A 26761-nucleotide genomic window follows, 5' to 3' on the forward strand; every position below is an offset into this window, starting at 1 on the left:
CCGCCCTTTACCTAGTGTGGAGGTTGTTACCGCTAATGGGCCCCAAGAGAATACAATGAGTATTGCTGCGGCTCTTTGTAAAGGTAATCGGAGTTTCACCAGCTCAAACTTCCTATGTTGCTGCCCTCTTCACTGACGTATTGTGGTCAAATAGGCCAGTCGGCACCAGACCCTGAAAACCCTTTATTGCCTATATCCAACAATCACCGCCAGACCTCGCAATCAAGGTAATGAATATGCTTTCCTTGCTCGGATTAAGAGTGTTATGCTGTTCTAACGCCGAACTCAGCCCTAATCTTACACTCGGGAACTTTGAACGAGGTGCGCATAGTTCATATTTTTTAGAACCTCCTTTCGTATTCGACGAGTCGGACATTTCGCCCGCGGCCATCAGAGCCTTGTCGGATGCCACCCTTACTGTTGGGGATATACCGGGGTTTTTTCCAGACGGACTACAGTCCAAGCAAGGTAAGGGTTCTCGCCGTTTAAGTCGTCGGCGAATCATATGCAGTAGTTGCGGTGAGGAGGGTCACTTAGCGCATAATTGTGTCCCAAAATATACGTCCGTTTGATATCCGTTTGATAAATGTTTTACAGAAGAATGGCATTGGAGCAAGCAGCCATACTATTAAGGAATTGATTTGAATCACACAATTCACCCTATTTTGTAAACTTGATCCGGAAATTGGCTCCGTGTGCTTAACAGCTGTGCCAAGAAACTTTGACTTCCTATACCATGTACCACATCTGCATATTGCATCGCTAACCCTATAGTATCCTTGAGCTCGATAAAACTTTCTTGTGTTTTTCCAGAAGCTAGGATAATAACAACTTGACAGGTAGCACGCTACCGATTGGTTAGAAGAATTGGAAAATGACACTAAAATAGAACTCGATTTGGTATTGTGGTTCACGGAGCCCCGACAGCAGACTTTGATCTGGAAGGGAAAAAGGAACAAGTAATGGAGAAAACCACGGAAGAAAATTAACTCACTGGAAGAAGTTTCCAGGTCGAGAATATTGCATGGCTGAAGAAGAAAGATAGGCCTCTGGGCAGATCTGCTATGTGTATTTGGGGGGTAGCGGAATGGACTATTAATTAACAGTGGGCTCTTAGTACGCCAAAGATATATTGGGAGTGTTGAACTATTCCAAGTCGAACTTGCCAACAATTCGGACACTCAGCCTGGTCGTGCAAGGAACGAGTGAAGCGTGGACATTGTGCGGGCCAACATGACCAGCGCCATTGTTTCCTAGGATTAAGACCTAGATGCTCAGACTGCAATGGAGAACACCCTACGGGGGACTGGGCTATCACACCCATGTCAACCGCAGCGCATGTCGACTCTATCGGCCAACATTCGCCGAAGACTCAACTCGAGAAATGGACTCCAGAAATCCAATACCTCATTTTTTCAATATATACCCAATCAGTAAAAGTTTACCAAGCGGTCGAAGCCACCAGCGCCCAAAAAGCTCTAGATGAAATCCAAGCGACCATCTAGCGACACCCCAATGACTTCAACCGTCACCATCCGGCAGGGAGCCACCGCCCGATACATCGCCGTTTCGCGGAATATGCGGAAGAACTGATTAATTTCTTTCAAACTCATGAACTACAATGGTATCTATCTCGAGGCTTGCCCACATTTTGATCCCTCAGTGATCCCAAGACGACATCTATCCTAGACCTCACGCTCATTAATAACACAACAAGGCTGATTAAATGCCAACTTCACCATAACCACTATAGATCCGACCACCGTGGAACATACTCGGAATGGAGCCTACAACCTGAACAAGCTATAAAGTCCAGGCCTAAGAGAGCATACGACCGAGCTAACTGGACGAAGGTGGTCCAGAGCATACTCTCCCTGATTAGCACATCACAGATTCCATCGCCTCGAGACCTAGTTCACGCCGTAAACAAACTTGATTCAATCAACAATCACTGTCCTCGACCAACAGGTCCTAATACTAAGACCATCACCATACTCCAAACTCTGCTTTACAGCAGAGCTTAAAATCCAACAGATTGCGGTGAACCAGATTCGCCGGAGATGGCAAGATGGATGCGCTACACTGGGACCTAGCCACCCAACAACCAAGATCCTCTTCTACAACATGCGACAGAATAGACAAGAGTAAACAAGAACTACTGAAAAAGCAAAGGCAACTCATTGGAGGGAGTTTCTTGACAAGGCTGGCGAAGGCCACCTGTGGAAGACAGCAACTTACAGGTGCCTGCGAGACGCCTACTTGAGTGTCCCAACGCTCAAGGTGGGCACCGAAGAAGTAACGGATAATCAAGAAAAGGTTGAAGTATTCCTGGAAACCTTCTTTCTTAAAATGGCAGACGTTGAGGAGGAACAACCAGCTGAGAAGCTAGTATCACATTTGATGACTTTGAGACAGCGGTCCTACCATTAGAGAATATAATTCTAGCACAAGGATCTCCGCTGTCACTCATTCTCTTCGGTTTCTTCAACTTAGACTTGGTAGATCAACCGGTTGATTAAATGGTGAAGCATCTGTGTTTATCGATGACTACTTCCGGTGGCGAGCCGGCCCATCGGCAGAGGCGAATTTAATGAAGATCCAAGATGAAGACATCCCCAGATTGAAGTATGGGCTCGGCGAACGGGTTCCTCCTTTGCTGAGGACAAGACAGAGCTGATTCACCTGACCCGGGACAAGAAAGAACATGGTGTAGGACAGATTATTATAAATGGCAAGGTTATCACACCTCCCGACACAGCGAAACTTCTGGAAGTTATCTTTGACAAGGAGATAGGATGGAAAGACCATGTTCGACAGGCAGTTAAACGAGCAACCAAGGTTATTATAGCACTGGGAGGACTAAGACATCTTCGGCCGGAACAGATGCGGCAACTCTACCAAGAATGCGTGATACCAGCAGTAGACTACGCATCCACAGTCTGGCACAACCCACTCAGGGACAAAATGCACCTGCGACCTCTGGGTATAGTCCAAAGGACCGCTCTTATCCGGGTGCTCTCAGCCTTCAGGACAACCTCAACAGCAGCACTAGAGGTGGAATCCTATACACTTCCCAACCACTTGCGATTAAAGTGACGTGCACAGATTGTGATTACCCGCCTTAGTAGGCTGCCGGAAAGCCACCCAATCCATGGTGTGGTAGCACGGGCTAGGATACGAAGTGGACATAGGAATCCTGACACCCGGCTCCCCTTGGCAGAAACCATGCAGACGATGGACCTAGACTCTGCATCACAGGTGATAGCAAACGCATGGAACAAGTCCGGCCAGCGAGTCATCCAGGCTATTCATCAGCCTACTGGTAAGCTAAAAGCACGTGAAAACCAACTACGGTTCCAATGGGTTCCGGGACACTGTGACAACCCCGGAAATGATGCAGCGGACCGCCTGGCGAAGAAAGCAGTTGGTCTAGATATAAGGCACCCTTTTCAGCGCCTCTTATCACGCGAAAAAGCGCATATCCGAGACAGAATCACTTAGGAGTGGTAACGATAATGGAGCGCCTCAAAGAAAGGGGGCACCTCCGCCGTATTGACGCAGCCCTACGTAGCTTCATTCCGCACTCGCCGGCTCTATAGCTCGCTCCCCCAGAATTGAGCCTATTGCTTACGCAACTCTGAACAGACCACTTATGGCTTGCGACGCATCGTATACGGCACGGCTTCCGAGACGACGAACGGTGTGAATGTGGTGCACTGGAAACTGTGCCCGCGGCTAAGTGGGCTGCGACAAGAACTACGAGAGAAGATTGGAAGAGCGTTTAATAATATTTCAGACATGGGCGAAGGGTCTGGGCATGAATCATCATTATCATTATAACAAAGCAGAGATATTCTTGTAGGACGTCATCCAGCTCTCTGTGCCTGTGACATTCAGAGAAAAAAGGTAGCATGGAAATCCGAGCTGCAGTATATTGCTGCCATTGTATTGTATCCTAAATCTTGGCCAAGATTCTTTTTGGGGAAGACTATGCTGGTGACCGAGTTTGGATTTATAGGGAGCCCAATGTTGCGCGGTAATGTATTAATGTAAAGCGTCACTTGATTGACAGCAACAAGGAGTTGTATCCCGCCCACCATAAATTTAATAGGAGATATTGGGTATATGTTTCACATAATATCCCAATCTGGACTAGTTTATTCTGACACATTCATGAAAAGATACAGAGTGGATAGGCATGCGAGAGACACGCGTGCTGGATATCCATTTCATCTAAGCAGATGTGTTCACCACTATGCTTGCTCGGCAATTGGAACCAAAAGAAGAAATCCACCTAGCTATTACTTCCGGAATCTGGCTCCCTCGTAGTCGCCAGTAGTCGCCAGAGTAGCACTTCATATGTTACGCCGTTATATGCTCCCTTGACAGCGAAGCTGACTAGGCTGACGACCTTTCTTGCTCTCCACACGTCTGCTCTCCACCAAGGTGCTTATTCACAGGATCGCTGCCTCCAAAGTTTGTTGGTCAGGAGTAACTGCTGTCTTCCCCCAGGTAAGAGAGAGAGAGAGCCCTAGTGGCAATAACCATAGTGCTTTTCCCAGTGTAGAGAGTAGTCAGATCGGACGATATGCAATTGGCTGGGATGGATCTTTATTTTGCTTGTGTAGCACGATAATCTTAGTTGATTTTCCATTCTGCTGGTACGTATCCCAGTCGGAGTGATGCCTCGAAGATCTTGACTACTAGTTGCCCCACTACCAGTCATATCTTTTGCAATACCGTATAGGAAGACCGTCTTGCCCTGGGGTTTTCCATGGATGTGCTGTCATAACGGCAGCTTCTACCTCATGGTATGCTAGCGGAGCAAATTCTAATAGACGTGATTGGTTGAATCCTGTTAGGTTTTCTTGCAGTGGGAGAATTGGTGGGAAGAGTGTGTTAAGCAAGAATTCAGCCTTTTGTTTATACTGTTCAGTAAGCTGGTCTGCGATCTGAAGTGCAGGGACTGAGATTCTCCCTCTGCGAGTTGGCTTTAAATATCCATCCACTTTCCATATACCCGTCACCTCTGACCCATACCCCTCAAACGGTATTATAGGCTCAATGACACTTTTTACCACTACACCAAATGCTTCATGGATTTACTCACTACCACAATGCGTGAAAACTATCATGAAGTAGAAAATCAAATCTCCAATGCACTCTGCGCGTATTCAGAGCGTGAGAAGCCCCAAATCAAAGCACTAGCGCTGGAATTTAATATTTCTTATAGGCGGCTACTTCGACGCGTTCATGGCCATAGATCTGGCTCGACACGCCCTGCTACCAATAAAGTCCTAGATAATGCTCAATAACGGGCATTAATTAAATGGATATCTCTTCTTGATAATGCATGTGCTCCACCGACACCTGCAATAATTACAAGCTGTGCAAATGAGAAGCTGGCACTGAATGGTAAAGATCGACGAGTTGGTAAAAACTAGGTCTACAGCTTCATCAAACGCCTTCGAGAAATCTACAAATTTATAAAGCAAAAGCCAAAGGAGAAGCAAAGAATAGCAGCAGAGAATATGTCTACTATTTCAACCTAGTTTAACCGACCGACTAGGAATGCAGTTCGAACGCGATCATAGTGGACCTGGAAATATCTAAAATTTTGGCGAATTCAGCTTCCAGCTTGGCCAGGGAAATGTCAGAAAGTTATTACAAAAATCAAGTATACTGCAGCATATGTTGAAACTGGAGGGGACCGAGAGAATCAATTACAGCATTTAAGGGTATTGCTGCAGATGGTTGGATAATGCCACCATTTTTTCTCTTCAAGGGCCAGTATCATATGGGGCATTGGTATAAGAACCAGCCAAGTCTTCCAGTCATTTATTATATTGCTCCAGCTGCAAATGGCTAGACAAATAATATTATTGCCTATCAATGGTTTCTATTTTTCCATGAACGGACAAAGCATCGTGTTCAACGTGGATCCTACAGCCTGATCCTAATGGGCAACCACCAGTCCCACCTTACAGAGGATTTTGCTCAATTTTGCCACCAGCAATCATATTAGTCCATGGTGCTTTCCACCAGATCTTACACATCTGCTTCAGCCTCTAGATGGATATCCATTTCAGGCGTATAAGCAGTATTATCGGAGGCTAATAATGCTATTGTACAGTGGGGTGGATCGGGTAAGAAAAGTCAGATTTTCTCCATATTATCCAAGTATTCGGACGCAGACTTTTTAAGTTTCAACCATATGGCATGCATTTAAGAAACTGAGGGATTTATCCATTAAAGCTTCTCTATCCTCTTCGAGATGTTGAATCCCCAGTTCCTAACGTAGTTGTCTATGATGGCTATAAGACAACAGAACTACTAGTTTGGGGCGAAGAGGCTCAAGAAAAGACTCAAGAAGAAGCTCAACTAGATGCTCAACTAGATGCTCAACTAGATGCTCAACTAGATGCTCAACTAGATGCTCAACTAGATGCTCAACTAGATGCTCAACTAGATGCTCAACTAGGAGGTCAGCCAGAAACTCCACCACCTTCAAGCTCTACAACAAACTCTCCACCAACAACAGTTACCAGGATGCGGCGGAGCATTGCTAAGGCACAGAAAGATATACTTCAAGCACAAGCTAATACAGCTAAGAAATATAGCAATTTAGTATGCTGCTCGCTTTGAGCATATTTGGCAGGGTAGTCTCACCAATGCAAAACTTGGTGCCCAGCGTGAAGCTGATATAACCCGTATTCTTGCCAACCAGGAGCATCTGCAGCTCGAAAAACCCGTCGCCAGGTTTGATCTGGAGGTTCTTTATCTTCAAAGATGCAAATTTAGCCTCATTCGGTCTCCTGAAATAGAAGAGTCAGAGAATGAAAGATGAAGGTGGAAACGGAAGGCTAAGAGTGCTGCGAATATACTACAGAGCCTTGCAAGTTCGGCTTTACATGGTCTACAACTCTTTGACTCCTTCTCAGCGCCATTCCCGCAATCTAATCCAGATTAGGTTTGGTATGTTAATTTAGTAATTTATGATTAGTATTAAACGTAAGTATACGAAACCAGGTGTTGCTTCTTGTATTGTAAATATGCAGATGTTTCTAGAATTAGTGTTGGTGTAATGACAATACCGGCGAGCTCATTACGAAATCTTGAAATTTCAACTTTTTTATCGATTTCAATTACATTTCAAGGGGCTTATTTTGATTAGTCATTATATGCGGTGAGAGTATTGCAGCCAATAAGAGCCTATCCAGCCCAGATTCTGCCCAATTCTTTATCTTATTGTCAGAATAAAGCTAGTCCATATTGGGACATCATGTGAATATATATACCCAATACTCCTCATAGAGGGGTTGGGCAGAGAATCCTTCTGAATACAACAACTTCATACCCCCCATATAATCTAACAATTAAGAGTCTCATTTGTTAAAAGAGCACTCATATATAGATAGATATATATCTATATCTATATTAACCCTATTTCGCTATGTCAACCATTCAAGACAGCACCATTCGCCTCAACACACAGGAGGACTGGATGCAGTGGCAGACGCAGTTTGAAGGCCTAGCTAGAGGCAAGGATATTTGGGATATTATTTCAGGTGACGGAGAGGATCTTACCAAAGCCTAGAATGCCTAACGAAGAGGATTATCTTCCTCCACCTGCTAATAGCACCCGAAATGCCTCCACAGGGTCCCATGCGGAATATCAGTTGGCTTGGACAATTTATCGAACCAAACTGGAGGAGTACAACAAACAGAAAGCGGAGTTAAATAAGATTAGAGAATGGATTCAAAAGACTGTATCACCACAAGTCTATGAATTCTGCTGCATTCCTTCTGATTCCTTGAACGACTGGTATGACAACCTAAAGAAGAATGTTGGAGTTGATGAGTTTAGAGTCAAAGAACTGGCTCGAGAAGCTTATCAAAAGGCCATCAAGACTCCAAAGCCCAGGGACATCAACACCTGGATAAACAATTGGGAGTTAGCCATGCAGAAGGGGATAAAGGCAAAGATTGCAGTTGCTACTTCCTTAACTGATTGGATTAAAGACTTTCTAAATGCAGTGCGATCTTTGAATCCTCACTGGGTAGAATCTTATTGGATAAATAAGAAGCAAGACATTCAAGAAGAAAGCCTCTCCTTTAGAATGGTCGCGCAGGACTTCCGTGATAGCATGAATCGAATGGGATTACCTCAAGGCAAGATTGCCAAGGGATCATTCGGTCCTACCTTTGGAACTCAAGACGAAGGTAGTGATGCCTCTATCTCTGGAACTCATGGCAGAGATAGTGACGAAGATAAGGCACCCGCACCAGATACTAGGAGGTCCCGAAAGCGGAAGCAGAGGACCGAAAGCCGTGGATCACCGAAGGAGTTCAAGAGGAACAATCCGGGATCATCAAGACCGGCAAAGGCCTGCAGAGCTTGCGGACAATGGCATAATTGGAAGGATTGCTTTTATTTATTCCCTAGGAAGGCCCCAGAAGGATATCAGGAGCGTTCTGAAGTTAGAAGGTTGGTAAATCTGTCACTAAAGGATGATCAAAGCTTTGCCAAGCAGGTGGAAGAAGAAATAAAGCAAAAGGCTCAAGAATGACTAGAAAAGGAACCAGCATCTCCTTCCTTTCTAGTAAAGAAGTAGGGAGAATACCTACTTCTTTTATCTTGCTTCCGTCCACATATCCTCTCAAGAACTCTGCAATCCTTGACTCCGGCACGACTATCCATATATTCAACCAGTTCTCTCGATTCGATCGATACCAGCCAGCGGCACCCGGAGATTTTGTATGGGCAGGAGATTCAAAAGTCTCTATTAAAGGATACGGCAATGTCAGCATTAATATTAACTCGAAGGAACGGAAAACAAAACTACGCCTGTATATGTTTGCTTACTGTCCTAATATGGCGTGTAACCTAGTGTCTTTGAGGCAACTCCATCGAATGAATCTATGGTGGGACAATCAACCTGGTCAGAATGTTATTCGCACTATAAAGGGGTTTCCAATCGCTTACCTGGAGGATCGACATGATCAATTTGTCCTTGAATATATCCCGGTATCAACACATGCAACATTCGCTACCAGATCTTCACATCAGAGTTCGAAGTCAGTGCGAGCAGATGCTAAGAAATGGCATCTCCGCCTGGGGCACCCAGGACCGCAAGCAATAGAGCACCTAGTTAATGCTTCAAAAGGTGCTAGGATCCGGGGTCCGACGACAGTAGAATGTGATGCTTGCGGAATAGCCAAAATAAAGCGTCAGATTCAACGTTTTCCCCGAGGAATAAAAGAAGGACCTGGATTGCAACTGGCAATTGACTTTCATGACTTTGAACAAGGATATCAAGACTTTAAAAGCCTTATGTTGGTGACAGACAGGTGGTCTGGCATTATCTGGGACTATTATTTTCAAAATCGCACCGCGGAGGCAATTATCAAGGCATTAGAGGACCTATTTAGGACTCTAAAACATCAGTACAACATCATGCCTAAGGTAATTGAGTGTGATAATGAGATAGTTACCAGAAAACTCCAAGTCTACCACTATATCCTTTCGAAAGGCATCAAGGTTGAGCCTTCTGCGCCTAATACGCAATCACAAAATGGAGGTGCAGAACGCTCAGGGGGTGTAATAAAGGATAAGGCTAGAGCTATGCGGGAAGGTGCTAAATTGCCTGCGTTTCTATGGCCAGAAGTGGTACGAGCAGCAGTTTACCTATTCAACCGAACACCTTATTATCAAGCCAATTGGAAAACTCCTGTTGATAGGTTCCATACCTATATTGCACACAGCGAAGGTGTTGTAGTGGAGGATAGAAAGCCTAGCAAGCGCATCTAAAGTTTATGGATGCAAGGCCTTTGCAATGACTCCTGAAGCTCAGAAAAAGGAGAAAAGACTGCAGAGATTTAATCCAAAGGCATGGATAGGATATCTAGTTGGATATGACTCCACTAATATCTATCGAATCTGGTTGCCTCGGTTGAATAAGGTTATTCGGACAAGGGATGTAATTTTCAATGAAGAAGAACAATTCTCTGGTGACATAGCTAAGACCTTAGCCACCATGCAGGATGAATTTCGACAAGTTCCCTTAAAGGAGTTTAATCAAATGGTGGAGAATATTGAGCTTCAAAGCTTGCCAATGGAGATGGCAGAGGATTCTTTGTCTAATGGACACTTTGATTCAATTGATTATCTTGCAGATATTCCAGAATCAAACCAGCAAGAAAAGGAGCAAGATACTTATCCAACACCTCCGGAAACACCAGAAGCTTCATTCAATCCAGCGTCATTATTTGCATCGGCATTTTGCAGTGAATCCACTAGCCCACCAGCAACTCCGAAATTATCAAGACATCTGCGGACGTGGAAGGCAACATTCCTAGCAGGACGACTTATTCAACCTGTTCGAAGACATAAAGAAAAGACGATCAGCAAAGCAACATTGGAACGACTCCAGAGATGCCCAGGTGGCCTATCCAAAATACACCGTCGGAATTTGCCTCCAGAACCAGTATGGCATAGAGACCTGGAAGATCATCCACTAGGATCTCTGTTTAAACAAGCAGAAGAGGATCATCTCAAAGGTCATAGAGATATGAGGACCTGGGAAGAGATACGAAGATCCACCTGCTTAGGCAAACAAGTCCTAGATTGCAAATGGGTGTATGTGTATAAATTCGACAAGCACGGCAGATTTCAAAAGTGCAAGGCTCGACTAGTTGTCCGTGGAGATCAACAAAAGGACCGTACAGATGATCTATATGCAGCGACATTAGCTATTCGATCATTTAGGACTTTGATGTCTCTTGCGGCCCGTTTTGATCTTGAATTAATTCAATATGATATCACAAATGCATTTGTTAATGCAGATGTGGATGAGGATGTCTTTATGCGGATGCCTCCTGGTTATAGAGTGCCTGGAAGACTGCTAAAGCTAAAGAAAGCCCTCTTTGGACTAAAGCAGTCCCCAGTTCTGTGGCAAAGATTGTTCACAAAGAGCCTTCAAGATCTAGGATTTAAATCTATCCCACATGAGCCATGTTGCCTAGCCAAAGGAGATATCCTTATATTCTTCTATGTGGATGATATTGTCTGCGCTTTTAGAAAGGAAAGCAAGAAGAAAATGGAAGAAATTATCCAAAGGCTTCAAAACCAGTATAAGATGACTGGAGGCGATAAACTGAAATGGTTTCTAGGGATAGAAATAATCCGGGATAGAAAGAGGCATCTAATATGGCTAAGTCAGTCCTCATATATAGATAAGATTGCTAACCTTTCAGAGTCAGAGCCAAAAGGTTATATCCTTATTCCAATGACTCAAGAGAAGTTATCTCTATATTCGAGTGCAGCAAGCTATCAAAGCATCCACCGATATCAACGAAAGATTGGTTCCTTAATGTATGCTGCAGTTGTGACTCGTCCAGATATAGCTTTTGCAGTATCAAAGCTATCCCAATTCCTCACCAACCCAAGTCCGGAACACCACAAAGCAGCAGATCAGGTGCTTAAGTACCTAAAAAAAGGACTCAAGATCTAGCTCTGCAGCTGGGGGTGGAGATAATTATATCCTATATAGTGATGCATCCTTCGCAGACAACAAGGACAGAAGAAGTTCGCAAGGGTATATTATTCAACTATTCGGAGGGACCGTGGGATGGAGAGCGAATAAGCAGGCAACTGTGACAACATGTCAACTGAAGCAGAGCTATTAGCATTATCGCAAGCAGCGAGGGAAGGGATGTTTATGGAGAGACTTCTAAGGGATCTGCAACTTCACCTGGATAATCATCAAGTTCACATTCTATGTGATAATATGCAGACAATCCGACTTGTTAATGAGGACATCAACCGACTGCAAACACGGCTTCGTCATGTGGACATCCATAATCACTGGCTAAGGCAAGAGGCAGAGTCAGGAAGGATCCAAATTGAATATTGCCCCACCAACAAGATGTTGGCAGATGGACTCACCAAGGCGCTTCCAAGGGAGAAATTCGAGCTATTTGTGAAGCAGCTTGGTCTAGTTGACATATCTAGGCAGAGGACAAAAGGGGAGGATGAAAATCATCGACATTTTGATGAATTTGATGATATTCTGTGTGGAGAATGAATATGGGAATAGCTTCAAGTTCAGGTTCAAAGGATGTTTTGGAACCTGAGGGGGGTGTGTCAGAATAAAGCTAGTCCATATTGGGACATCATGTGAATATATATACCCAATACTCCTCATAGAGGGGTTGGGCAGAGAATCCTTCTGAATACAACAACTTCATACCCCCATATAATCTAACACTTATCTAAAATGCCTAGTGTCACTGGTAGCAACCATTACCAATATATATATATTGACGGGGAGGATTTTAAACTAGTAATATTATCAACATCAGCATGGCTGAAGATTCTCCTGACAAGATCCATTACACCGAGATCGAGCTTCAGAAGTGCTTTGAAGTAGTAAGGGGCAGCACAAAGGTGACTGTACACCCACGTCCACACGTACGCTTTATTAATTTTGGCTAGGTCCCGCAAGTAAAATGCCTTGGGTGCTTCAAAGTTCGAGCGAAAAACACTACACGCCAGTGCGAGCACGTGAAGAAATGTAGCAGCGCGCAGGCTCTTATGGACCCCGAGAATACTCCTGGAAAGAGACAGAAACCATTAAGCTTCCCTACCTCTAAACCAAGTAGAAGTATTGATCGCTTACTAGCTCAGGTGTGTTTTACAGGAGGCAGGCCCTTTAGCCTTTTCGAGCAACAAGAGATGCAAGATCTTATTCATGCTCTAAATCCCGTATACCAAATCCCATCCCGCCATCGAATCGCTGATGACTTACTGGAGGAATCATATATCGAGATACAAGGGAAAGTTCGGAAGGAGCTACAGAGAAGTCAGTTTCTAAATATCTCTGTAGATGAGACAACAAATATACGTTCTCAACGGGTTATTGCTATGACTATTACAACACCCACAAAATCATGGTTTCTTCATCTACATGACATGGAAGATAAGACGCTTGATGCTGCTACAATTAGTGAATGGATTTTGGAAAGGCTCCATAATATTCTCTTGGAGCTTGATAAAGTTGTTGACTGGAAGAGGATTAATTCCATTTCAACGGATACCTGCTGTGTTATGAAGGCAGTATGGCAAATTTTGTCAGAGAAACCAGAGCTTAAGCATGCCTTTATGATTCCCTGTGACTCTCATGGTCTACAGCTGATTATGAAGGATATTCTTGATCCTAATGCTTCTAAGATCCCTAAAGTAAAAGGGGTTTTAAATCAGCTCTTGAAGTTGTGGTGTTCTTTCACCAATCTCCTCTTGAATATGCAAGGCTGCAAGCAAAGCAGATTGAGAAATGGGGCCATCGAAAGGCTTTAATTGCAGCAGTTATTACCCGATGGGGTACTCAATATGGCATGCTTACTTCTCTTTATGATTGCCAGGAAGCAGTTTGTGAGTGGGCTCTTATTACTCCTGCTGCTTCTACCATAAAAGGGAAAGAGGTGATTAGAACAACTAAATCTCATGCCTTTTGGTGGGAGCTAAAGGAGTTAATAAAAATCCTTAAGCCTCTGCATATTGCTCAGAAGGAATCTGAGGCCCAAAATTCATCAATCATGGAGGTAACGCAGCGGTGGTTAACCCTCCATGAGACTCTGCGGACGCTTGCTGCTCAGACATCCTTTAAAGATGATTTTTATTCTTATCTAGATGGCACTGGTTGGCAGACTCGAATGCTACGTCAACTAGAGCCACTTCACTGGGTAGCGTATCATCTTGATCCAGCAAGAGTTCCTGGCAAACTTGATGAGAGCGCACGACGCCATATTGAAGGTGCTTTACGACCACTTCAAAGCGAAGATGGAAGATCTACTGCATGGCATGAATTTCTGGCATTCCGGCAAAGAACAGGTGCTTTTATAATTCCTCTTGTTGGGAAGCAAGAACACCAGCTCTCTTTTGGCTTGAGGCAGTAAGTTAAAGCTATATGCTATTAAGCAAGATACTTACCTATATTAATTTAGGCAGAATTTGCTCCTACTCTTGCTCCTTTTGCTCGCCGTCTGTGTAATACTGTTGCTAATTCTGCTGCAGCTGAGAGAGCATTTTCACAGATGAATCTGCAGCATACAAAGATCCGGAATCGGCTTGAATCTCACCGAGTTGAGAAGCTACTTTATATACAGATTAACAAACGACAATTTCGTGCAGACTCGCCACCTACCGTTACCCAAGAGATGCTTCTTGAGGAGGAAGATCAGGAGATAGAAAGAATACTGCAGCGTAAGCAGGTGCAGGACTATCTATTAGAGGTGCTTGATACTTCAGACTCTGAGGAGGATATTCCACCGGACCCTGTGCCGAACCCAGTACCAAATCCAGCACCAGAACCAGCGTCGAATCCAGCACTTATTGCAGTATTAAGTTCTGCATTAAATTCAGCTTCAACTGCAACAAACCCGGCACTTGTTTCTGCATTAAATTCAAGACTGAATTCCGTGTTAAATTCAGCCTCAAGTCCCCCCAGCTTTCGAATTCGCATACTGAGACAAAATCTGTACCAAATCCCCTTTTAACATGTCCCAGGCCTTCAGCTTCTATCAGAACGGGCGAAATCCATGGTATTGAAATAAGTAGTGGTACTGGTAGCGGAGTAAAGCGTCAGTCTGAATGGTCTCATGGGGTGGCGGACCATTATCAACAACCTACTCAACAGCAGAGGATCGGAGCTTCTGGTAACAAAGCACATGACCTTTAATATTGCCTATTTTGGATTAGCTTAATTTCAATTTCAATTTCACAGATTTTGATTTCATTTCAGGAGGCCAGATTTCATGAAATTTCAATTTTTGAAATTACATTTTGCCTTCCCTATCTAGAATGTTCCCTGCAAACCAGACAAAACATCAACAAAGAGACAAAGAGTGTGCCCGCACAGACTGGCCAGGTGTCATCTTCTTGTCTCTTCAAACACCTCTGGAATAGGTGTGATAACCAAGACTTTGGCACCTTCAAGAGGAACTGATTTTCTTGATTTTTCTCGTATTCATTTTGGAAGGAATTGCTGCCTTGATAAATACGATATTAGGCTTGCTTGTCTAGTGCATTCCGTTGGCTGAATGTTCCGTCGTACAAGGCGCTTAGCCTGCATATACACCGAGATCCTACACCCTACTGGCAATCCTCGTAATGTAACTGGTTGCTGGTGCCACCCGAAAGAATATGGAGATGCTAATATGATGAGGCTCAATAGCGTACCGTGGTTCGCAGGCGATCATGGCCAATCCCTTCTCCCCCGAGAAGCTTCTCCATATGAACGTTCCAACATGGGATGCCCCCACCCCCGGGGTTTCCACGGAACACCAACCTCACCTTCGAACTTTAGTATATTAGCTCTCACCACGGCGGCCCATATGTGCGCTACTCCACCCCATCCCAAATACAGGCTAGGCTTCCCTTGCTAGGGCTGGATGACTGGGAGGAGGAAAGAGCATATGATGAGCAGCCACCCATCTGTATTCACTACTCTATTGAGTGGAAGCTTGCATTAAATAAGCGGGTTGTAGTAAGCGATACGGAGCAAAACTTGGTGTTAGCTCCCAGTGCCTACTGGGACAAATTCCTCAACCCAAAACTAGAAAGGGTTGTTGGGCAGAAATTTTCTCGTGACCAGCGTGTTCGTCCTGATGACACTGCAATAACTGTTGCAATCAACGACCGTTCTGAACATAATCTTACTAAGCGGTTTGAGAAGACCAATATTAATTGGTCCCTCGTAGAGGATCAGCTGCTGGACTGGGGCGATTTGTTCCGTGCTGGGAAGAAACTTAGGCTGATTATTACATTCTATTATCTTGGGGACAGTCGATCATGTCAAAAAAAGGGAGATAAAAGAGGATCATCAGCGACCCAAAGGATGCAAGTGGAGAAGGAGGACCAGCTAAATGCCGAACGCACCTCTGGCTTGTCTAGTTCTTGGCGGCAGGTCTATCAACTAATGCGTTGTCGTGATAAGGCCTGTAAGCAAGGAGTGCACTGCTTTGAGGACCCTGTGTCCCAAAAGCACTTCCCGCTGACTCAGCATCACCTCTCAAGTCTCATTGATTTTGTTAATGGTGGTGGTATCTTGCGTACCGAAAATGACATTCCTGATTGGTTCCATGAACAGCTGAAGGCAGAGGAAAAGGTCTTGAAGACAAAATCTAAGGATAAAGGTTCGTTAGCACATGGGGGCACTTGCTCTCCAATTAACATTGTTTTGCCTGCGCAAGCGCTATCATCCATTCCAGCCACGACGCAGGCTGCAGTTCCAGATACACCACCTTCAAGCACATCACGGTGCAAACGTCTTGATATTGCTGGGCCTCGAGATGTAGCGGTCAGGAACTACAGCGAGTGGCATGCGTCAAAAGTGGATGACTATGACCTTAAGAATGATTACCGGAAAGCGTGTCAAGTGGCACTCAAGAATGGCCTTGATTTGCAACAGATCCTTAATCGCCCAGATCCAAACTTTTTTTCATAGAGAGAGAGGTGAAAATAGGCACGGCCCATCGTTTCGTTGATGACATTATTGAATGGGCTGAAATTTGTAAAGAGCAGATGGATTACTCCGAGTTCGATTGATATCGCCGGCTTATATAATACTGTACATTCCAAGCATCATTTTCTTTCTTGCTAGGTTTATTATTTGGCTGGTTTTACGTTCAAATTTATCTTATTTGGATTCGAATCAAAGTTGCGTCTTCTCGTTATAAATCTATTTCTATTATAAGTTGTACTTCAGTTGAGCATGCCTCCTATGCCACATGAGTGCGTCTTTCGTCACTAAGCCAACTAGACAGCTATAGCAGATGATTGCATCTCGTTAATTGTTAAGCCAGCATGCCGGAAATGCCTGCGGCACTTTGCTCCCGTGCACCTACAACGCCAACACACCACTGAAGAAAGCCCTGGAAATTTCGGCCAGGGCTGTCCACGTAGAGCTGCCAGCTTCGCTTAATAAAGCTCTTGAGCTCAAGAAAAACTCCTCAATCGGGTTTAAATCAGGCGAGTAGGGTGGCAGGTACACAACTTTACTCCTGCATCCCGACACAATTGTCTGATCCTCTCAGAATGATGAAAAGAGGCATTATCCATTACTAAGACAGACTTTGCAGCTGGCCATCTACCACAATGATGGAGCAGTTGTTCGATAAAGTCCTCGAACACGGCGGCATCGGTTGACCCCTGGTAGATCCTGGAGAGGACAATGCCATCCTGAGCATATGCCGGTAAGATATGATACCGTTGCCCTCGCTGGAACTCGGAGAGTTGGACCGGTGTTACCCCAAGTGGAGACCAACCAGTCCGCCGACGTCCGCCCGCTTGTCACATCCAGACTCGTCCACATATACAAGGTGATACGACTGAAATTGAGACAATTTATAGAGGTAGAAATCTCGCAAATCCGCATTGCGTCGGTTTGATATCTGTCGAATTACCTTTTTTGACCAGCCTTTCTCAGTAAGCGCTCTGCTGATGGTGCTCGGGAGACAGATACATTAAAATGTTGCTGAAGAAAGGATGCCATTTCATCCAAATAGAGGTGGGGTCGTTCGCGCAGGTGTCTACAGAGATATTCTAGCATCAAAGGGGTGATGCTTCGCTGCGGGCCTACCTGTTTTGGCGGGGCTTCAACTTCGCTAAAGCATTCTAAATTCGAGCGAATGCTACTCACAGTTTGCCTGGTGCATTTGGCTTCATATGCTATCTCATTCGTGGTCAGTGACGTATTATTTATCATATCCTGAATAAGTTTTCGTTTCCATGGTGGAAGATTTGGTGCCATAGGAACAGTAGAAGAATAGATAATCCTCAGAGGCCCTAACACTCGCGGGGAATGGTTGCCTGGCGGGCCAGATGTTGGATGAGAATCCATGGAATTAGCAAGCCAGCTGGCAGGAATAGGCAACCTTCGGATAATAGTAATTCCTGTTACGGCACGTGAGTCAGGAATTAATACCAGACATTCTCCCCAAGAAAGATTTGTTGGAATAAGAAATCAAGTTCTGAATAAAGTTGTATGTCCAAAAAATATATAGGTATACTCCCGGTATGGATTCCTATTGACTCCAATTAATAATAACGTGTATGCCCGTAGCTAGGCGACTGTGGGTTGAGTTCGCAGCCTTGCAGGAACACGTAGCTGTTACCCCTCTTTCCCCAGCCTGATAATCAGTGCTTTGCATTCTCCTGCCCACAATAAAATTGTTTTCACATTTGAAAAGTCATTATCGGGATACCTGGGCTTGACTTGTTTTATCATGTTGCTTTTTTTGATTCACCATGACCTCTTTAACGAACGATGACTACGCAATCGCGTGGATATGCGCCTTGCCGCTGGAGATGGCGGCAGCGAGGGTCATGCTGGATAGAATCCATAATCCCTTACCTAAACTGCCCACTGATCCGAACGCGTATGTGCTTGGTGAATTGAACGGCCATTATATTGTCGTTGCTTGCCTACCAACAGGTGTATATGGAACAATATCGGCTGCAACTGTCGTGTCTCATGTGGTTTCAACTTTTCCGCGGATCCAATTTGGACTGATGGTAGGAATTGGAGGAGGTGTCCCAAGCACAAGCAATGACATTCGGTTAGGTGATGTGGTGATCAGCAAGCCGGATGGAAAGTATAGTGGGGTGTACATATGATTATGGCAAGGCGATTCAAGGTGGCAATTTAGCCAACGGCCTTAAACAAACCCCACAGACCCTCTTAACGCATATGGCTCAACTTGAAGCAACCCGAATACGAGAAGAGAGGATACTATTTAATGATAGTGCAAGAAGTACTGGAACAAAACCCTAATTTAAAGGAAAGATTTTCGCCTCCACAAGAGCAGACAGATTTTCTTTTCCATTCCTCCTACCACCATGCAGACAATGAAGATAGCTGTGAAAAGTGTGATAAAGAACAATTAGTTAAACGACAAATGCGTGGTACCAGGTCACCTTATATCCATTATGGGCTGATTGCATCGGGAGATCAAGTAATAAAGGACTCGGAAACACGAGACTATCTAGCTCAACAGCATGGGATACTCTGCTTTGAGATGGAGGCAGCAGGCCTTATGGACGGGCTTCCGACGCTTGTAATCCGAGGGATATGCGACTATTGCGACTCCCATAAGCAAAAACAGTGGCAAGGATATGCAGCTTTGACAGCCGCTGCATATACAAAAATGTTGTTATCAGTCGTGCCTGTCCCCCGCACAGACTGCGGCCTGCTAAAGTGCAGTAGAGTGCGGCACTGGGTGGTTACGCTAGGAAGGAACCCGAACTTTGTTGGTCGCCAGAATGAAATTAGGAAGCTAGAAGGATTAATCACAATGCAAGATGGGCCCAGAAGGATTGCAATCACTGGTTTAGGAGGGGTCGGAAAGACACAAGTGGCCCTAGAGATAGCACACCGCATACGTGACCAAGATAAGGAGTGCTTAATTTTCTGGATTCCATGTACAAGCCATGCAATTATTGAGCAGACATTCTTAAACATTGCACAGACACTCGAACTTGGTGACGTGAAGGCATCAGAGGTTAAAGAACAGATCAAGATATACCTCACCTCCAAGCGTGCAGGAAAGTGGCTTTTAATTTTTGATAATGCGGATGATACCGAGATGTGGTTAACAGCTAGTGACACAGCTCTGGCCCTTGAGGATCTTCTACCTGAGGGTGGACAAGGCCGTATTCTATTCACTACCCGAAACCGAAAACTCGCCATGAAGCTGGCACCTTTCAACACTGTTCCAATTCCAGACGTGGATAGAGAAACCGCACTAAAAATTCTAGAAAGAACATTGGAAAATAAAGACTTGCTTAAAGATAGTACGATATCAGCTACTCTTTTAGAGCAACTAGCCTTTCTACCTTTGGCAATTACACAGGCAGCAGCATATATTATCGAAAACGGTATAAATTTGTCTACCTACCTTGCACTTCTCCAAGAGCAGGAACAAGATACTGTGGAACTCCTTAGTGAAGACTTTAGGGATCCAGGACGCTATAAGGATATCCAGAACCCTGTGATCAGTACCTGGTTAGTATCATTTAGACAGATTCAGCATCAAGATCAATTAGCAGCAGACTATCTATCTTTTATGGCCTGTATTGATCAAAAAATATTCCCCAGTCCCTTCTTCCTCTCCAAGCATCCAGGAAACAAAGACTTGACGCTTTGGGGCTTCTGAATGCGTACTCATTCACCAACAGCCAGAACATGGATATAAATATGCACAGACTTGTGCATATTGCAACCCGGAACTGGCTTAGAAAGAATGGACTGTTTAGTCACTGGATCCAAAGAGTGGCTGATCGTATACAGAAGATATTTCCACATAATCACTATACTAATCGAGGACTTTGGCGAGAATACCTTCCTCATGCTTTGGCACTTGTGCATGAAAATGAATTTATTATACAACAGGAACAATACATCGATTTGGTTAAAAAGATTGCAGATTGCCTTGCTAGTGATGGAAGATACCAAGAATCAGAGGCACTATACAACGAGCTGATGAGGATTAATCAGGAGAAAGATGGTCCAGAACACCCTTCCACTCTAACCAGCATGGCAAACCTGGCATCAACCTACCGGAATCAGGGACGATGGAATGAAGCTGAGAAGCTGGAGGTGCAAGTTATGGAGACAAGGAAAACAGTGCTGGGAGCTAAGCATCCTGACACTCTGACCAGCATGGCAAACCTGGCATCAACCTACCGGAATCAGGGACGATGGAATGAAGCTGAGAAGCTGGAGGTGCAAGTTATGGAGACAAGCAACACAGTGCTGGGAGCTAAGCATCCTGACACTCTGACCAGCATGGCGAACCTGGCATCAACCTACCGGAATCAGGGACGATGGAATGAAGCTGAGAAGCTGGAGGTGCAAGTCATGGAGACAAGCAAGACAGTGCTGGGAGCTGAGCACCCTGCCACTCTGACCAACATGGCGAACCTGGCATCAACCTACCGGAATCAGGGACGATGGAATGAAGCTGAGAAGCTGGAGGTGCAAGTCATGGAGACAAGCAAGACAGGGCTGGGAGCTGAGCATCCTGACACTCTGACCAGCATGGCGAACCTGGCATCAACCTTTTGGAATCAGGGACGATGGAATGAAGCTGAGAAGCTGGAGGTAAAAGTCATGGAGACAAGCAAGACAGTGCTGGGAGCTAAGCATCCTGACACTCTGACCAGCATGGCAAACCTGGCATCAACCTACCGGAATCAGGGACGATGGAATGAAGCTGAGAAGCTGGAGGTGCAAGTCATGGAGACAAGGAAGACAGTACTGGGAGCTGAGCATCCCTCTACTCTGACCAGCATGGCGAACCTGGCATCAACCTTTTGGGATCAGGGACGATGGAATGAAGCTGAGAAGCTGGCGGTACAAGTCATGGAGACAAGGAAGACAGTGCTGGGAGCTGAGCATCCTGCCACTCTAACCAGCATGGCAAACCTGGCATCAACCTACCGGAAGCAGGGACGATGGAATGAAGCTGAGAAGCTGGAGGTGCAAGTTATGGAGACAAGCAAGACAGTGCTGGGAGCTAAGCATCCTGACACTCTGACCAGCATGGCGAACCTGGCATCAACCTACCGGAATCAGGGACGATGGAATGAAGCTGAGAAGCTGGAGGTGCAAGTCATGGAGACAAGGAAGACAGTACTGGGAGCTGAGCATCCTGACACTCTGACCAGCATGAATAACCTCGCCTATACCTTTTGGGATCAGGGACGATGGAATGAAGCTGAGAAGCTGGAGGTAAAAGTCATGGAGACAAGGAAAACAGCGCTGGGAGCTAAGCATCCTGACACTCTAACCAGCATGGCGAACCTGGCATCAACCTTTGGAATCAGGGACGATGGAATAAAGCTGAGAAGCTGGAGGTGCAAGTCATGGAGACAAGCAAGACAGTGCTGGGAGCTGAGCATCCTGACACTCTGACCAGCATGGCGAACCTGGCATCAACCTGGAATCAGGGACGATGGAATAAGCTGAGAAGCTGGGGTCAAGTATGGAGACAAGGAAGACAGTCTGGGAGCTGAGCATCCTGACACTCTGACCAGCATGAATAACCTCGCCTATACCTTGGAATCCCAAGGGAAGCTTCAATATGCTTTGGCTCTAATGGAAAAATGTTCTGAGTTGCGCAGCAAAGTATTAGGGCCTAATCACCCAGATACCAGATCCTCCTCTTGTGCTCTTAGCGACTGGATGGATAAGTATAATTCATCCCCAAACCATACACCCCCAGCAGCGCCCACTGAAATAGAACGTTTGCAACATATGCAGGAAATTTCACCGGGGCCTACAGGTATAATGATCGCTCAGTCGCCCCGTGAAGAGCTCATCAATCTACCTTACACCCAGAGACTGTCAGCTGCAAACTTACTTATTGGAAATCACCCCCTTCTTATCGCTTCCAGAACACCCTCCCCCACGCCAGGAGGTCAAGACTTACAAGACATTGATTAATTTGGCGCCACCGTAGTCTGCGCCATTAAGCTGGCAACGGACGAATTGAGCTGGAGGAGTAGATTAGTGGTTAACCACCTAGTGATCCTAACTAAGCAGTTAACTCGCTTGAATAGGTGATTCATAAATTGAAGGTTGGCTCTTTCAAAGTTTAGTAGCCACTTTCTCCTTCCATGCAAGGATACTTTACAATATTCTGTACATGTTATACTGGATTTATGTTGAAAAATTTACTAGTTAGCTTAAGTCGAACCACTTCTTTGACGAACTGGGTCATTAAATTTGCGTATGTACTGTACAAAACCATGTTCTAGCATCGGAAATTCCGGTAATGTTACGTTCCATACAGGCCATAAATTACTCCAATTCAGGTCTAAACCTAGGATAGATTAGGCCGCGGGAGTGGCGCTTAGAAAGAGTTGAAGAGTGTAAATCAGGTAAAGCCGAACCTGCAAGGCGCTGTAGCACAGAGGGCCACAACAGAGGGCCTAGAGAATAGTGGTCGGATGAAAATAGTAGCTGGGTGACTGGAGATGATGGTCAACCACTATATTGTATTGATTATGGCCCAGGGAGGGTATAAATAGCTTCAACGTGGCCATGGAGGGTAAAGTGTGATTGAGCACATAAAACCGTGAGCCCGGGATGCCCCATACCGCGGAGTATGGGTCAGAGGTGACGGGTATTGTCTGTCTCCTGAAGGAATTTTGCCAGTATTTTCTCTTTTGGTCTCGGGTTGCCGTGTGGAGCTGTTAACGCAGGACCATTGCCCGCTCCTCTAGGTCCTGCCAGGGGAGGCCGTAGTTTCTAGCCCGTGTACTCTGGTTCCGAGTCAGGGATTATTCGTGGCGTAGCTCCCTCAGCTCAGCTGTCCACCGTCTCTTGCAGTAATGTAATGGCTTGGGCATAGTAGCTAGACAGTTTAGCACCCGTGTAACCGCACTGATCAAGGTTTAAAGTTGAATGTCGAGCTCCCTATGACTTTGAATATCGCCCATTGTATCGCTGATACGGGCCAGTGCCTGTTGGACTTCGTCCCAGTTAGTTAGGCGAAAGAGACACCGAGGTTGCAAAGCTGGGAGAACCGGATTAGTGGTTCTAAATATTGACTGGATGGCCCGGTGATCTGACCCTTGTTCCACAGGGTGGACGTGGCATTGAATGATGCTAGCACCAAGTTAACAGTTAAGCTCCCGGTGCGTGCTTCGAATGTTATTGTCCCTCGTTGTAAAAGTCACTCCAGGCCAATGTCTGCCATGAAGTGTATAATTGGGCCCATTTTTGCCTCGATGGCGGCTTTGGGGTATTGCAACATTGCCACCCCATGGTCGATGGTGCCGGTTAAAGTTGCCCACTACTATTAGCTCTAGTTAGTGATTATATTATCTCTTTAGATTAAGAATTACAGTTGTGACGAGTTGAAATATTCCTGTCAGATAAAGCATGTCTTCACTCCCAGTACGTGGTGGCATGTACACCGAAACAGCGAGAATAGGGTGCTCTGAGTGCACTAGCACTGCTGTAATCTGTGTTGTTTCTGGTCCAGTTCGGTTTACCCAGGCCATACTTCAATATCCGCTCATGCTGCCGCCTGGTTTGTGGTCTGATGTTGGGAGTACTGATGTCTTCCTTATGGATAGGAACTTCTGAATTCCATTAGTTAGTTCGGATATTATTAGTATGTGGTAGTTTCTTGAAGAGCTGGCATTTTAGGAGGCTCAGTTGTAACTCGCGCCCTTTTCGGAGGTTGGCCTGGAGTATTTGGACTGGCTTAAAGTTCATACTCAAGCTGCACGCGGTTGGAGATTTTGTTCAACCATGGTTACTTATCTCGGCCATCTCTTCTTTCCATTTGTCACAGGAGGAACTGGTGGCGGTGTGTTTATCTGTCTTGGCGCACCCTACAGTGTTAGAAGCGCATTCGACTGTTGTATGTGCTGCTGAGCATCTTCCACACACACACACACAAAAAGTATAATTTATGCACCTGGCTGTTTTGTGCCCATACTGCTGGCAGTTATGGCATCGCAGTGGCCTTTCTCGTCGATAACATATATTATCCGTGAGTGCCACTTCACCGCGGATTTGTATAATTTTGCGCATTAGCAGCGCCGAGTCATCCCTTTCTTTAGTAAGAAAAGCTACCACAGAGCTGTGTTGTTTGCACCTGCCTAGCCATCTGATTATCTTCACCGGCGCACCTTCATTCACTTGGCTGAATGTTCTGGTAAAGTCAACTTGTAGCTGCCCTTGCTCGTCGAAAACATCTGCTTTCCTGACATCATGTATCTCAACAGGAAACCATTGTTCGTCCCGCATTGTAGGGCTTCCAGCCAGTTATAATGTTTCTCTCAGGCGCACCACCTCTTCAGTTTCGCTTAAAAAAACCTTGACTGCATCCCCAGGCACTAGTTTTATACCTCGGATTTTAACATTCTCTCTGACTATGTGACTTCAGTCCTCGGAGCTCCACCGGCTCTCGGAAAGACTCCCGGAAAGACTCCTTCAGCTGATGATCGACATGATGGGTATCCAAAGTAATTATAGGTAGATCAGGTTTTGCCCGTGTTGTATTCTTAGGGTTTGGAGTCGCCTTGGTAGTATCAACTATTGATGCCCAGCTTGCGCCAGGGTTGGCCTCGTGCGGTTGCTCATGATTGAATAGAGTGTTGGGTGGCTGAAGGCTAATGCTTTCCTTGCGCTCAGTAATATCCTTGCGCATCGTTTCCAAGCCATGCCGGACTTCTTCGTCCAGGTTGTGCCTATTCGCGTTGTCATCGCTGGATGTTGTCTTCGTGACTTGTGATTCTTCATAAGTCCTTGCCAGTGCTTGCTTCACCTTAATTATTTCTGACTGTAGCTGAGTGAGCATCTTCTAGGGTTCCACTTCATGTCGGCAGCTTTCTATGTCCCTTTGTCTATGCTGGTTGGCTACCTGGTGTTTCACGAATCTTGTTAACCTCAGCTAGTCTGAGCATCATTTGATGGAGCCCAGAGCTATCGATTCCTTTCGCGTTTCCATTTTTCGAGCGGATATTTTTGAGGCCTGGATATAATGCACCGGCTTAACTCCATAGCGGGCAAGTTGACGACGAGGTGGTGCACCCAGCGTTTTCAAAGATAACATCCGACGCGTTGATATGGACGCGTCGTTCCGCGTACCCTCATCTCCCCCAGCACCTCCAACCTCCGAAGGCATTGAGCCGGATGGACCGTGGACGATCTATTACTTGTTGGATAAAATGATTAAAGATCTTACCTTTTACTATATCCTAACTCTGGACTACGTGTCAATTCATATGATATTAGTGATTAATTTAGATCTTAGTCAGATCCTAGTCACTAGATAACTAAAAGAGTCCGACCGTCATTTACTTATGGAGTTGAATACTAGTCAATACGTTAAAGCGATGTGGTCGACAGCTTGTTACCAAGAGTTACCGTAACCTTCAAAGGGCATCTTGTAAGATTCGACAGTCCACCTACTGTGTATACCGCACCAAATACCCAGGACCACCAAACACCCGATTTTGGCCCCCACGAACTTTTTGACATAGGGATTTAAATCTTTATAACTCCACCAAAATGAAGTCAAATTGAAGCGGCTCTTGAAGACATAGAAAGCCTGGAGGCAGGCGAAAAGGAAAATTACACGAAAATTACCAAAAAATATGGAATTAGCTGAACAACCAAGTCAAGGCGCCACTGAGGTGTATAGTAGTTCTTAAAGCCCCCGCAGTTTAGGATCGTAGTCCACAGCACTCCTACTGAAGACTTCAACCTAGAAGGAAACAAGGCACAAAATATAGACAAAATTATGGAGGAAATACTCCTCTCAGCTGGCCTGGTAAGCACAATTCCATGACTGTCAATCCATATATGCAGAGGCAAGAGTACTGATACTCGGTAGACGATGTTGCCATTCTATGCAATTATCTGAAAGTAAAGAAGTTCTCCACTCTTCCCACTCTGCGGGCGCCATTTACGTATTGGCAACGGCCTTGAGGATTCCCCAGCACATCCGGGGGCGCATACACCTTTTGGCCCCCTGGATACCGCCATCCCAACTGTCCAGCATAAGCTCGCCGAAAGCAACTGTCCCCACGAACGCCGTTCCTTATTCTTACAGCCAAGGGATAAGTTCGGCCACCTACATCCCGATCACCTGTAGATCCCGAACACCGCGTCGCATCCCACTTTTTCAAAACAACCACCTACCACACCACCAAACGCCTTAATATGGACGATCGCGAGAG

At 45.4% G+C, this 26761-nt stretch overlaps 6 protein-coding genes across 6 annotated transcripts; 5 read left to right on the forward strand and 1 right to left on the reverse strand.

Moving 5' to 3' along the window:
- Positions 1 to 7453: 7453 nt before the first annotated feature.
- Positions 7454 to 8570, forward strand: ATNIH1004_011699 (uncharacterized protein; the record flags this gene model as incomplete). Its single annotated transcript, XM_033576261.1, has 2 exons — positions 7454 to 7568; positions 7660 to 8570. The coding sequence occupies 2 exons, from the start codon at positions 7454 to 7456 to the stop codon at positions 8568 to 8570; spliced, it is 1026 nt and encodes a 341-aa protein (XP_033420925.1).
- A 5026-nt stretch (positions 8571 to 13596) lies between these two features.
- Positions 13597 to 16505, forward strand: ATNIH1004_011700 (uncharacterized protein; the record flags this gene model as incomplete). The annotated part of the gene is made up of 4 exons (XM_033576262.1): positions 13597 to 13891; positions 14075 to 14404; positions 15234 to 15364; positions 15426 to 16505. The coding sequence occupies 4 exons, from the start codon at positions 13597 to 13599 to the stop codon at positions 16503 to 16505; spliced, it is 1836 nt and encodes a 611-aa protein (XP_033420926.1).
- Positions 16506 to 18307: 1802 nt separating this feature from the next.
- ATNIH1004_011701 (uncharacterized protein) lies at positions 18308 to 18676 on the forward strand (the record flags this gene model as incomplete). Its single annotated transcript, XM_033576263.1, has 1 exon — positions 18308 to 18676. The coding sequence occupies one exon, from the start codon at positions 18308 to 18310 to the stop codon at positions 18674 to 18676; it is 369 nt and encodes a 122-aa protein (XP_033420927.1).
- Positions 18677 to 19353: 677 nt separating this feature from the next.
- Positions 19354 to 20214, forward strand: ATNIH1004_011702 (uncharacterized protein; the record flags this gene model as incomplete). The annotated part of the gene is made up of 1 exon (XM_033576264.1): positions 19354 to 20214. The coding sequence occupies one exon, from the start codon at positions 19354 to 19356 to the stop codon at positions 20212 to 20214; it is 861 nt and encodes a 286-aa protein (XP_033420928.1).
- A 380-nt stretch (positions 20215 to 20594) lies between these two features.
- ATNIH1004_011703 (uncharacterized protein) lies at positions 20595 to 22105 on the forward strand (the record flags this gene model as incomplete). The annotated part of the gene is made up of 3 exons (XM_033576265.1): positions 20595 to 21791; positions 21854 to 22042; positions 22097 to 22105. The coding sequence occupies 3 exons, from the start codon at positions 20595 to 20597 to the stop codon at positions 22103 to 22105; spliced, it is 1395 nt and encodes a 464-aa protein (XP_033420929.1).
- Positions 22106 to 24933: 2828 nt separating this feature from the next.
- Positions 24934 to 25704, reverse strand: ATNIH1004_011704 (uncharacterized protein; the record flags this gene model as incomplete). The annotated part of the gene is made up of 2 exons (XM_033576266.1): positions 24934 to 25359; positions 25567 to 25704. 2 exons carry the CDS (start codon positions 25702 to 25704, stop codon positions 24934 to 24936), a joined length of 564 nt encoding a protein of 187 aa, XP_033420930.1.
- Between the last annotated feature and the right edge of the window lie 1057 nt (positions 25705 to 26761).

Source organism: Aspergillus tanneri (assembly GCF_003426965.1).
Source record: "Aspergillus tanneri strain NIH1004 chromosome Unknown AapTan_9_pilon_pilon_pilon, whole genome shotgun sequence".
Classification (NCBI taxonomy): Eukaryota; Fungi; Ascomycota; class Eurotiomycetes; order Eurotiales; family Aspergillaceae; genus Aspergillus; species Aspergillus tanneri.